Source organism: Bacillus rossius, chromosome 16 (assembly GCF_032445375.1).
Source record: "Bacillus rossius redtenbacheri isolate Brsri chromosome 16, Brsri_v3, whole genome shotgun sequence".
NCBI lineage: Eukaryota > Metazoa > Arthropoda > Insecta > Phasmatodea > Bacillidae > Bacillus > Bacillus rossius.
Genome location: NC_086343.1, coordinates 6,175,441 through 6,188,913, shown reverse-complemented (window position 1 = coordinate 6,188,913; position 13,473 = coordinate 6,175,441). Strand labels below are relative to the sequence as shown.

At 40.7% G+C, this 13,473-nt stretch overlaps 1 protein-coding gene across 1 annotated transcript in view; it reads right to left on the bottom strand.

The window, feature by feature from the left end:
• Window positions 1-4,253: 4,253 nt before the first annotated feature.
• Window positions 4,254-13,473, bottom strand: part of LOC134540299 (uncharacterized) — a 33,676-nt gene continuing 24,456 nt past the window's right edge. Inside the window, exons 3-5 of the mRNA XM_063382957.1 lie at window positions 10,736-10,877; window positions 8,611-8,817; window positions 4,254-6,188 (exon numbers count right to left, since the gene is read on the bottom strand). Coding sequence (XP_063239027.1) covers window positions 5,986-6,188; window positions 8,611-8,817; window positions 10,736-10,877 — 552 coding nt within the window. The 3' untranslated portion in view covers window positions 4,254-5,985. The remainder of the gene's footprint in view (window positions 6,189-8,610; window positions 8,818-10,735; window positions 10,878-13,473) is intronic.

Here is a 13,473-nt window from a genome sequence, read left to right as displayed (position 1 = left end):
GTCTTTTGTAACTTTCGCATCACGTAAACGAGTCTGCCCCTCACGCGCATAAGAATCGTGAGCCGCCACTGAGGAAGTGAGCTGCGCGTGTGACTAGTCGCGTCGGGCAAACCGTTACGGCCAGAACGGGCAGCACCATGTATTGGGCTGTGCTGTATTAAATTCACGAACTATCTGAAGAAGTTTTGTGTTATTATTCAGGCGTCCCGAGTGGCCTCAACAGCTCGGGGGGCCCTACTGCGTTGACCCCTACCTCTAGCCACAAGGCCGAACCTTCCCTGAGATCACGAACTGAACAAAATCACGTCTAAATACTCAGAGGTAGCGGGGACGGCGTCAAAAGATAATATAATAAAACCGTTCTAATGATATTTAATTGTTCCTTGGTTAACAAAAACTGTTAATTATCAAATATTGTTAATTGTTTATATTCTATTTATTATTATTTACGCGACGTCATACTGTACGTGTACGCCATACGACTCGATTCGTTGCTGCAACATAAAGGCCGGGCTACATTCGCAATAGCACACAAACAGCACACAGATAGCACACACGCACAGAGATAGCACAGAGCTTGATGCTACATTCACGCACAACACAACACAAAATAATACCGGAAGCATTCAAAAAAGCTTTTTAAATGTATAACTTCCGTTAACAATTTTGGTCACTGAAGTTGGCATAAGTGACGTTTGTTTATGTTATGTCTGTTTAGATTCGTGTGTTGTTACTGTGGTACGGTTTTCGTTAAACCCAGAAATATTTTAAATACTTCAAAGTTTACATACAAAACACAATACATATCACTGTTTATTTCAAATCCGGCCTCTATAACACATTAATACACGGACTTCCAAGCATTTAATTTAGCTTCTTTATTTTTGTATCCTGCGGATCCCCTGTCATACAAAATATTTTTACTTTCTATTACAGCTATCAAAAAGCTGTCAAATGTGCCTTCCATTTTTATGTTATCGTGTGTTTGAAAACAATAACAAACTACTCAAGTCAACAGCACCCATACTTTCGTGACAATTGTTCTTTTATAAGCCCACCAGAGTAGTACCTACTTAATCTGTTTGCTGATTGGCTACCACCAGGGTCGCGCACAGAAAATAACCTAAAAGTTAAAAGTTTATGAACTTTCTGTGCGCCGATCCTGTGCTATATTTCTGTGCGCGTGCTATTTTCCAATGTGGTTGCTCATATCTAATAGTGTATGTTGAACTTCTGTGCGTCTGTGCTGTTTGCGTGCTATTGCGAATGTAGCCCGGGCTTAACATAGCATGTTATGCGGTATCAGAAGTAACGAGTAACGTAACGATACGATAGTAACGAATACTAATTGTTACAGTAACGAATACATACGGGTACACTTTTTTTCGTTACTTTTACACCTCTATAGGTGTGGCAACTTACCTTCATTATCCTTCGGCTTAGTGAAGTTCGCGGCGGCCTGCGAACTAATGGCGCTAGTAGTATTGAACCAATCATTATCATTGTGTTAAATGAGAGTTTTGTATAAAAAAAAATTATTTAATTGCTAATTCCACCTCAACGTGCTGCACAGCCAAAGTTTATTGGAGTAAGGGGGAGTTTTACGACCCCCGGCTAAATCTAAAGGTTAGCTAGCCTTCAGGTTAGGCTAACCTCAGGTTAATGAACGAAAGGTGTATTATGACCCATACTTAGCCTGCAGTTGGCTAACCGGAACCTGATGAAGCGTGTGGTGTAATAATGGGTGTGTTGGTAATAAAATAAACCAGAATTTGGTAACTTTTGTTGCAAGACAGTTTTTTTTTCTGATAGAATGTCAGCTGTTTGTTTGTATTGTGAATCGTAATGTTTACAGCTGCAGTAAAGAAATATGCCGCGAACTTTATCTTGCAACAGATATAATTAAATTAACCAAAAACTACTTCGACGTCAAACCTGCTTTGTATTAAACCAAAAAAATTACAATTTAAGATTCAAAACCGTGTTTTTTCAACTTTACTCTTTTATTTAAACTCATGATTTTGTTAGGTTATAAGTATATTAAGCCAAAACTAACGAAGTAATTCTATACAAACAAATAAATAGGGATAAGACATTTTTGCTAGAGAACACTTATTTCTTTCATAAATTTATTTCATATCAAATAATATAGACCCTGTTGCGGGAAAATACTTGACGTGTCCCGGCAACAGCGTCCAGGGCTGGGGTGGCTTGAGGTGGAGTGTGACTTCCTCAGTCGTCACTTGAACAGCTCCTGTAGTGGGCAATCCGCCGTGCAGAGAGGGTCTGGTCCTCTTGCTGGGCAGGGATCAAGGAAGAGAAAGGCGGGAAAGGCCGCTCCAGGGGAAGAGGGATGTTAGAGCGAAATCCCGAAGGCCGCTCCAGCGAAGGATTCCAGAGCGTAATCCCGAAGGCCGCTCCGGAGGAAGAAGAGAGAGAGAGAAGGTTCATCCACCCGCTAGTTTAGCCGGGACTTTAACTGGAAGGTAGACGTTAACTGGGAGTCATAAAACCGAAATAAGAGCTAGCCTGCGGTTAAATTTTAGCCGGAGGTTTAGCCGGGGGTCATAAAACCGGCCCTAAGGTGGCAAGTTCCCTCAAATGTAACAATATTAACAGCAGTAGCTCTCCAAAACAGATAACACTGCCGTCACCCGACCTCTGTGAAAGGCCCGGGGGGGGTACCTGATGGGCGCTACGGGCATCGCGATGCTCTTGTTGTCCGGAGGGGCGCCAGGCTAGCGGGCTGCTAGGCCGTTGGTGTGGGGTCGTGGGTACTCTGCCCCCGCGTGCCCCGCCAGGTACACGGCTTGAATGTAACCTGAATGGTTCTACGCTTGACTGTGAAGGCCGCTCGGCCGTGTGGAGGACTGGGAATTACGGAAAATGATATGCGAGTTGGCGAGAATACATTTAATTTGTGAGTTTCACCGGGGGTCCATGTGGGTACACGGTACACTCTACAAGTCCGCTCCGCGGTTCAGTCCCGTTACAAAAATTCTCACCCACACTAAACACAACACTACGTGACAATGGTTACCGCGGCAGTCTCGCGGGACGTGGGTCGATGCTCGCTGGAGACGGCCAGCGCCGAAAGTTAACGGGTGCAGGGGGGGGCTCTATGAGCGGGCTCCTAAATTCGGCGAAACACTTACGTGTGTGCAGCCAGCAGGCATATGCACGGCGTCCTTAAGTATAAACACTTTCGCTGGAGTCGGCCAGTACCGTACGTTCTGTGATACGATACGTCGCGCGGTATCACACTGAAGGCGGTCGGGGTAGGCCCGGCTCCGCAAAATACGCGCCGAGTCGACGTGGGCAGCAGTGAATTAATAAAATGTTTTAAATTTAAGGATTCAGTACAGAATAAAATTTATCAAAGAAAGAAAACTTGGATGCTGCCCACGGACACACGTCTGTTCCCGGCGCGGAGTGGTTGGAGACTGCCGGACATGGCCGCCTCGCAAGGAAGAGAAACTTTCTCTTCTTTGTGAGTCGGTGTCAAAAAACTTATATTAATTGAATTTACTCTATGACCAGTTAAAACATGTTCCAGGTGCCCAATTAAAATGTAGCACCTGGTAATTGGGTGCTTAAGGCTTAACAATGGTTTTAATGTATTTAATTATTTAAATTGTGACATCAAGTTGGCGACTGTAAATTTACTAACATATTGTCCCACTGTGAATTGTTTTAGAGGGATTTCTCCTATTCTGACTTGATCATAGTCACGGGCATTTTAATTAAGGCCAGTGGCCGCAGTGACTGTTAATGAGGTTTGTTGTCTATTGGGGTCACGCCCGAGGCGCGCGCCTGACTCAGTCAGGCTGGGCAAGGGGCGCGCTCCGAAAACGGGATACGGTACTGGCAGTGCGGAGCACGGGCTTAAAGGCCATGGTCGGTACGACGTCAACACGTGAAATCGTAACTATGAAAACTTGCAGGCAAGCTATCAATACGGATTAATACTTTCCTTTGCATCAATTCATGACTGGCCTAAATCTCAAATAACATTTTAATAATTGCATTAACTGCCCGAAGAGTGTCGTTTAAAAAAAAAGAAATTTACATGGCATTGATGCTAAATGCAGGTCTAGGATAGTTATTTTATAATCCTCATATATGGAAAATTTAAGAGCATTTCTAACCCCTCTCCATGCTAGTAAGGTTAATTAGGATTACATATGCCAGTATAAAACACTAAAACAATATTTCTTATAGAATAAATGTTATGGGAGCATATAAAAAAACTATTTCAACAAATATGTTCTTTATTAGCTTAGTACACTTTATACATCAGTCTGAAGCAAAATAACAAGTTACAGGCAAGAATTGTTGTAGAGTTGGTGATTTATCGTGAAAACAATTTAGTAAACAGTTTATTTTTTTACAGAAATAAGGAACTTTTAGCTTCCTTTAGTGCTTAATACATGGCTGTCCAATAGAGCCAAATAAAGTTATAGTAACACGTTCATTAGGAAGGTTTAAGGGGGGGAGAGAATACAGAAAGTACTTTACAGCTGTGCGCATGACGCGATGAAGTGCGGTGTAGCGGTGGCTGGGGGGATCAAACGGGCTTGGTGTGCCACCGACGTGTCCATTCACTGACGTGAGAAATGTGGCGAACGTTGGCGATGGCCAAGTGTGGTTCTCTCGAAGCACTCCGGTCTCTCCAGTTCACAAAACAGTAACCTCACTCTCTCCCTACTCCTTCCCGAAACCCAGGTGATGACACTGCAAAACAATAGGTGACGACCAGCCCTCAATTTCAACTCTCTCCTATCCAGTCTACCTGGCCACGGGAACCTGTAATTACGACGACGTCCATGTTTGAAACCCCGATAACATTCAGCTATAATCTCGATTCTTGGTCACTAGAACTTTTACGTTTGTGTCCCCGTACTGCATTAAAGGCGTAACTCCACTCAAGTGACTGGTGGTTGAATCACCAAGCACCATTGCTTCTGTTTGCCATAAGGTAGGAGCCTGGGTGAAATTTTCACTGGTGTTCATGTAACTACTGCTTGGATATTTTTGGGGTTTGGGACTCACGTTCGTAGAAGTGAAGGCATCGCCGATGTTACATCATGCTTTTGTTACAGTTATCTGCAAGGGAAATCGACAACAGTTGTTCGTCGACCCTCGAAGATATCCACGACAAATGCACGCCGGACAAGTCGGGGCACTGAACATTAATGTGAAAAGGAATGCTAAAATGGTTACTACTAAGTAATTCAAAGTGCTGGTCGATGCATTGCGATTTTTATTCAGTTTACACGAGTTTGTATTAAAATAAACTTTCAAAGATTTAATAGCATCATAAAATGATGCGAGCTCACCAATATTGACCGTTAGTATTTAACAAAATTTATTAAGCAAAATCATTGTCGAAATTTAAATTCTAGGTTGGTTTTAAAAACATTGGTTTGAATAGATTATTTTTTCCAATTATCTGGGGAAAAGGCTAACCCCTCTGCCCCCCCCCCCCCCAAAAAAAAATCCTTACCATTCTCTTGAAAAGGGGGGGGGGGGCTATTAAATACCCCCTCTCCAAAATATGAAGCCCAGGGTCCCACAATAAGCACTTTAGTGACTCTGGCCACGACAGATTATACAATATCGACTGCATTGATATACTTACAGCTTGGTCCGAGGGGGGGGGGGGGGGGGGAGAGAGATCTGTAGGATTGCAAGGGGCGCTTCGAAAATTCGCACGGGGGGAAGGGGGGCAAAGGGATTCATGTGGCCCGAGAGTTTTGCAAATGGGTTTTAACCAACACAAGTCCTCTCTGGATAGGGTGCTTATATACTGACCATATGCTAGCTTATATACAAAAAGATTTTGCAATCTCAAGCGGACCCCCTCGGTGAGAGGCTTCTTGATTCTTGGGGGAGGGTGGTGTTAGACTCTATGTCCATGCTTCCAGAGATAAATCACCAACTCGGTTCATAAATGGCTTTCGTACACGGAGCTGTACCATTTTTTTATCCTTTCTTCGCCGCCTTAGCCTCCTTGATGTAGTGATCGTACTTCTTCTCGTAGGTGGAGTCTGGGTCGTACTTCTTCTTGAGCTCGGCAAAGATTTCGGGCCGCTCGTTGATCAGGAACACGAGAATGGTCTTTACGCCCTCCTTCTGCTTCTCTGTGCACTTGGAGCACTCGTTCTGCAGAGCATCCGGGATGGAATCTGAGGGGCGACATGAGACAGTGAACATGTAATACTCAAGTATGGAGGCTTCTGGAAAATAGTTTCTCTGAAAATTTTGTTGTGTTAGGTCAGCACGTATATTGAATGAAGCTGACCTAACCCAACCAATTCATCACTTTACTTATATTCGCCCCTTTTCCGAGAATATGCTACCTGTGTTCAGTATGGTAGCTCCTGGATAATAAGGCGAGTAATAATTTAGGTGAAAAGTTGGTTAGATTAGGTTAGCACATACATAGAATGAAGCTGACCCAACCTAACCAGCTTATCCTTTAGTTATATTCGCCTTATTTCCGAGAAGATGCTACTCTGCATTCAGTATGGCGGCTCCTGGAAAATAAGGCGAGTAATAGATTATGTGGAAGGTTGGTTAGGTTGGGTCAGCACGTATTATGAATGAAGCTTACCCAACCTAACCAACTTATCATTTTAGTTATATTCACCTTATTTCCGAGATGATGCTTCTCCGTAAAAACAACTATTTTACAGTATCAGAGGCGCTTCTCCTCCACCCCTCCCCCTAGCTTCAATAAAACCCCTGTTAAAATCGTGGAACCAGAAACAGGAGCTTCAACATGAGCCTTAGGTAATCATAAATGAACAACAAAATAGGCTTGTTGGAAGGCATGTGATGTAACCACCCAAACAAAGTGGCCCTTCTTTAAAAAGTTTTTTTTTATATTTATCATGCAAAGATTTTTTAACTTCGAGTAAGGAAAGAACTTCATGGAGGTATCAACAGGCTTGAAGCGGAGTTAATATGCTTCAATTCTGGGAGTGAAGCCGATCCTCGAATGGTATATGTCCCCACTATCTCGAATTATTTCAAATATTAATCCAAACCTTGCAATAAATCTTCTGTAATATATTTTATTATTTATTAAATTTTGTACATGAATAATGGCTGTATAGAAATTTCACTTCAAATATCCCATATTTGTTCCTACAGTATTCATGCTACAACAACTTTTTAATGTTTGGTATTGAACATTTGCCTTCGTTAAGGCAGATATCACACATTAAGGGATTTCCATAGACAATTTCACAATGTCTATCGAAAATAATGTCATTACAGTTGTAGTCATTCCCAAAAGTAAATTCAACACTTAACTCCAATGACTTCACAGGATAAACTATTTGTATCAGCCAGTCACTATTAACTTCAAGCATTACAAAAAATTATATACTTAACTTAACAAAACTAACATTTTCAAAATAAACCTAGAAAAATGTGAGTGAGACTTTCAGTACAACGTCTAACATCGGTAACGTGAAAATTAATGTGTTCTTATGCTGCAAATACACTTATAATACGAAACTTGGACACAAAATTGAACATAGACTTCTTTAAAATAATTCCGACTGAGATAAGTATATGCAAATTGTGTTTTCAACTACATTTCTAGGTTGCTAATCTCACGTAGTTTTCGCACCCACCACTAGAATTCGCTGCCATAGCAGCTATGTCGACTATCGAATTATTTAATTAGCAGATCGAAATTTTTAACTATATAATGAAACGGCTCCGATAATAGCGAAAAAGACTTGAAAAAAAAACAACTAAAACCCGGGTTTAGATCTGATCTTAAAAAACCAATTTTAATAAAATACTGCCCATATTGTTAAAGTTCATCAAACAGTTTATGCTATAAGTTCCCCCTTGTCTTAATGACATTTGGTTCACACCATCTGACACAGGTGGCAGTTCCATAGTTTCTACACTTTTTCGTTCCTTGACTTCCGTCGCATTCACGTATACCGAGAGCTAAGATGTTATACGTCATAACATTGTTACACTGTTAAAAATTTTCACCTTGAATTTACGAAGAAAGTTAAGATCCTCGTAAATTTACAGCTATCTTCGTAAATTTATGGACACTGAGTCGCGCCTGTGTTTTCGTACCATGTGCGTCTCTGCCTGAGGACGGGAGCAGATAGCAGTTTCCGAAATGTCGCTTGTTTCTGTTTTGGAAAACTATTGTGTTTGTTTCGTCTTTCGTTTTGTTGTGTTTTTGTCTCGTTTCAACTGTTGTGCATTTATATTACGTAAAGTATATTTTCCCACGCAATTTCGGAACTCATTAAATAAATTAGCCCTGCTGTTTATGGAAACTAATGCTTCAGAATACGCGATTTCGAATAACACGAGCATTTTTAGGAACGAATTAGCCGTGCTAAGTGATGAATAGGTGTACAATTAAAAAAAAAATCGAAATTCGGTGTTATTTGAAATTACGAAGAAGTATTCGTTTATTTGAGTTAAATTATTCGTGGAAAAGTCTGTAAATTTACTGTAATTTCGAAAAGTGTATGGCCTGAAACTAGTTTAAACCAAGATGGCGTCTTTTGTTCCTATATCTCCTGCTGCTCTATGGCCATAGAGGAAGAAACGCTGGCTCACCTTTGAGCTGCTTGCCGTCCGGCGTGCATTGGCCCTGTTCCAGCAGGCAGTCCGCGTAGCTCTTGAGCAGCCTCTCGCTCTTCATGATATCCTGCAGGTTGATGTTGTCGTACTGCGGGTTGTACGTGTCCTCGCGACGCTCCCTGGCGGGAGTCGACACCACTGCCGTAAGGCAAAGCGCCGCTACCACCGCGATGAACTGCATGTCTGTCCACAAGCCACACACGAGCCAATGAATTAAAGGGGGATTTATGTCTCCGCACCTTGCACTCCTATATCTAGTTATGGTCACTAACTCTGTAACGCCAAAGATATATGTATACATTGGGGACAGGCGTATCATGAAGCCCAAATATTCTGCTTCTCCATACTGAGAATAGATTGATATAATTTTGAAGTTTGAACTTATGCCCTTTCGACATTTTTAATTTTTTTTAACGTGTTCATATTTGGAAGTTTATAGTTCTTTCGAAATACCGTGGTATTTTTGTCTTTTATGTATATAATGTTTGCCCGAAATTTTTTTGTTTTTGCCAGATTTGCTGTTTTGTAGTTACACCATTTTGAATTATTATATTATATTTTTCTTTTGTGGTGACTTAATAATTTCTTGGGGCTAAAATTATCGGTGAATAGCACAAATGTACTTAATACATATAGGTATATTAATATCATTTTTGTCAAATATTTTTTATAATTTCATATATATATATATAAATACGAAATAATTTTAATTTACACAATATTAAAATAAATTAAATTATTTAGTAAATTTTTTGTGTATATTAAATTAAAGTGTTTGTTATATTTATCATTTTTCAACCGGTGCCTTACAACCTCCTAGTTACAAATATGTTTATACAGCTTGCTATAAAGCTTCCTTGTTAAATTTTTTTGGTTCGACATGGCATAGTACCTACTTAGTTTTGGCTATTTGTTGAAGTCAACACTTGTTATCATGACAGCTGTAGTCGCCCGCGATAAATATTAAGTTATTTCCTCGCGGTGCTTACGGACTGCAGCCTGTTAGTGAATACGTGGTTGAAACAAGATATAGATGGTCTGGGAGATATGATTTATGCCTTTACATGCCAAAAATTGGGATTAATAATTACAATTTAGAATTATAGCAAAAGATGGAAAAATCTAAGGTAGTGGGACCTAATACCCCTTTAATTTAAGAATTTCTTGGACATACACAATTGCTGGTTACACTGTAATAAATCTCAATAATGGACAAAAAATATGAATATGCGAACACAAAAAAAAAAATTGAAAACATAGACAGCACAGAAAATTAAACCCATTAAACCCACTGTTAAGTCTGGGCTCAGCTACTGCTAGCGCCGATAGTTCTCAAGCCGTCGCGAGATCCACTAAGCGGACAGAGAATCTATTGGTCGTGGTCTGTAGCATGGAGTTAGGAATTGTCAGGAGACGCATGATGTGACGTAGTTGAAGACACTTTTTAACTTCGCCTTCGCCATTTTTTTTTCCACCTGAAAAATCGCGGAAATGGTGCTTGGTAATGCCAGGTGGTGGTTTGTATGAATTAGAATCTGCATCGTTAAAAGCAGTCCCTTTCCACAATCCAAACACTACTCTTTAACTTTTTTGGGGGCGCCTAACATGGCGCAACAATTAGCAGAATAAAAAAACTTCCCATATTTACCATGTATTCATGGAGACGTGGGCGCCCCTTGTCTGTAGTCATACTTGAGTCTATGCTTGTATATGGTTTTATGCTCCCTCTGGCCATAGTAGTGCAACTCTTACAGTGGAAATTAAAACCATGTTTTGCGAGACATGTGGCGCTATCTGTTGAATGCGTTCGTAACTACTAGCAAAAAAAAAACTCGGGTTAGATGTTCAAAGCCAAAGATTTAGGTAAATTATTTTAATTTAACTAATTGACGACTAATTCCTTAGAAAAGAGATAAAGTAATTTTTTTTTCAATGGGGAGTTTGCTTGATAATAGCTTAAGTATTATCAATGTAGTAATGTTAGTAATATATTGTGAAAGCTACCATCTAGCGGTTGAGCACAAAACTACTTTAAAAAAAAAAAACTAGTTCTCAGTTCTGGCAATCAGAATTTCTCCCCCATGCCTCTGGTGTGTTTTACCTCTATGGTCCGTTCCTCTTGAGCTGGTCGTAAGCGAACTCTGGCCGGCGAGCTCCGCCGTGCGTGCTTTTATACACTCGTCGATGCCTTCGAGGGGAAGCGGAGAAAATAAAAGTGAAGAGATAGAGAGACGGGGATCGAGCTACAAACAATACGTAACTGCAACGGCGAAGGGAAACCTTGGGGACTTCCGCTTGCCGTTGGATTTTTCCTAGCCGCGCGGTCCAGTGCTCGCCGAGGCAGCTAGGTGTAGGAAACACGTTTTCTAACAACGAATTAAAAATTAATGTGAACGAGACTTGCAGTACTCTTCAGATATGTGTTAACATCTAACCTCGGTTTCGAGCAAAAACATTTTTTTTTGACGTGACTACGTCTAATACATCGATGAACGCCGGCTGCACGCACGAAAAAGTGTTCCGTTACGCACATTGTCCCGTTACGCTGCGTCCCGTTGCGCTCATTGTATGCTTGCGCCGCATCTATCTCTCTTCCACTCGATTGGAACAGCCATCGATTTTGAGTTTTCCGAGGCACGTTAAACTTGAAACACTCCCGTTCGTTTCCTACTTTTCCTATCATCGTCCTATCCTTAACAGAATAACACAGATTGGAATAAGTTAAATAGCAAACATGTATAAAAGTTATAGTTAAAATAATCTCTTCTTTAAAGTAATAAACATATTTTAATTAATGAGTGCAAATAAAAGTAAATTTATCAATTATATTATAGATTTAATTTCACTCCTTCTTTGTATCCATACAAAATAGTGATAATTCAATAAAAATGACTCAATTTTATTCATATAAGTATGGAATCATTTCATCAATGTTTTGTTATGACGTTGTCAAGTTAAACTCTCGTCCGTAAACCGAATTTACAGATAAACCAAATTTTTTTAAATCATTCTTCCTTGACTGAGCGCTAAGTCTAATGGAAGTCGGCCTCAGCAGTAGTGTAGTCCGCAACGCACCAGTCTACGCTGCGGGGGCTCTGGGTTCGAATCCCGGGTAGCACAGGGATGTGCTTTGTGTCGTCCTAATCGTCTCCTTGGCACTTCCCAACAACTACAACAACCACAATAACATAACTACTCGGGGAAACATAAAAAATACAGAATTACAGGGGAAGGGGGGATGATTGGCTCACTGATGATTGTCAAACTTTCCAGTGTGGCACTTGTGTTTATTTTCTTTATATATATACATATAAATATATATAAAGTGGCGAAAGTTTCTACCTTTCTATTTTAGTAGCATACGAACAGCTTCCCTCGGTTCGAAAACAACCCAATGCAATTATGACCTATTATAATTATTAAAAAACAATTATTAAATACTTATGTAATATGGCGGCCGACAGCAGACGACGCAAATTCAAGATGGCCGTTGACACCCGCCAGAAAAAAAAATCCAAATTTAGTTTTAACAAGATGCTAGCTGCAGTACCCGGCGCTGCCCGGGCTGAAAACAGGCTGATGAATCGTCCGCGAGTTTTTAAAGCAAAATTGACAGCGCTACTACATGACAAGTGTGTTGGTTACAGAGGAATGACACAAATTTGCTGTTTGCATTGTCTATTGACCTATGATTTTTTTTTTCTGTTCACCCACTAGCGATCGGTTTGAACTGTTTAGAAAGTTGATGCAGCTGCAGCGACATCTAGCGGAGAGTTACCAAAAATAAAAATAATAAAAAAAATGGATAGCATGAAAACCTCCATGGAAAAAAAAAGAACATTTCGACGTGCCATGTTGCATGTCGATCGGTCAAACGGTGTCGGGGTTTATCGACGTCATACACTATATATCGTTTACAGGGATTTTCCGCGTAAAAGTACAAATACATTTTTTTCCCATGGATTATCCTTGTAAAAGTACAATTTTTTTTTTTTCCCCAGGGATTTTCCTTGTAAAAATATGAACTTTTTTTTTTTTTTTTTTTTTTTCAGTGTACGCGCGCAAGTAGAGGCGGAGGTTGTTCACACACACACACACACACACACATCCCTTCCCCTCCCGTTCCACTCGGTGCTCCCTCCCACGTGTGGCGGCACGTGGCCTCTCCTCGCCCGCGCGTCAGACGGCGAGGTCGCTGCAGCCACTGTGGTATCACCTTGCGGGTCTTAAGTTATTCCTCCGTCCCTGGCTCCCTGGGGTTTCCAGGGCCCGAGCCGAGAATAATAATAATAATAGTTGTCTCAAGCGACCGTCGAGCATGGACCCCCCGTATTAAAGCGGGAAACTCCGGGGGTCCTCCCCCGAGGAAATTTGTATTTTAAGGTGTAAAATAGTGATATTTTAGCAGTTTTCGGTACTTAAATTTAAATATTGTAACGGTAAAATTTTTATTAATTTTAATATGAAATTTGTTTGAGTGATGAATAAGAAATTAATTAAAGATTTGGTGCAAAAGGGGGGGGGGGGGGTGGTGTTGAACCCCTAACCCCCCCCCCCTGGCTACGCCCCTGTATCTACATAACTGCCGTGATTTTTCACGAATTACTACTAGACCGATGCATAATTTTTGCAATATTTTCAAACGCGAGAACACATCATATCGCTCGTTTCCGAGGTTATATGTTACACAAGCCTGGCACTGAAAGACTCGCTCACGTTTTTTTTTTATGTATACAAAAAAAAAGTAAATACATATTTTACATTTTTTTTCATCAAATGTTGTATGAAACTATTAAATTTCAGATTATGAATCGATAGACTGAGCGTCGAGCGTCGGGC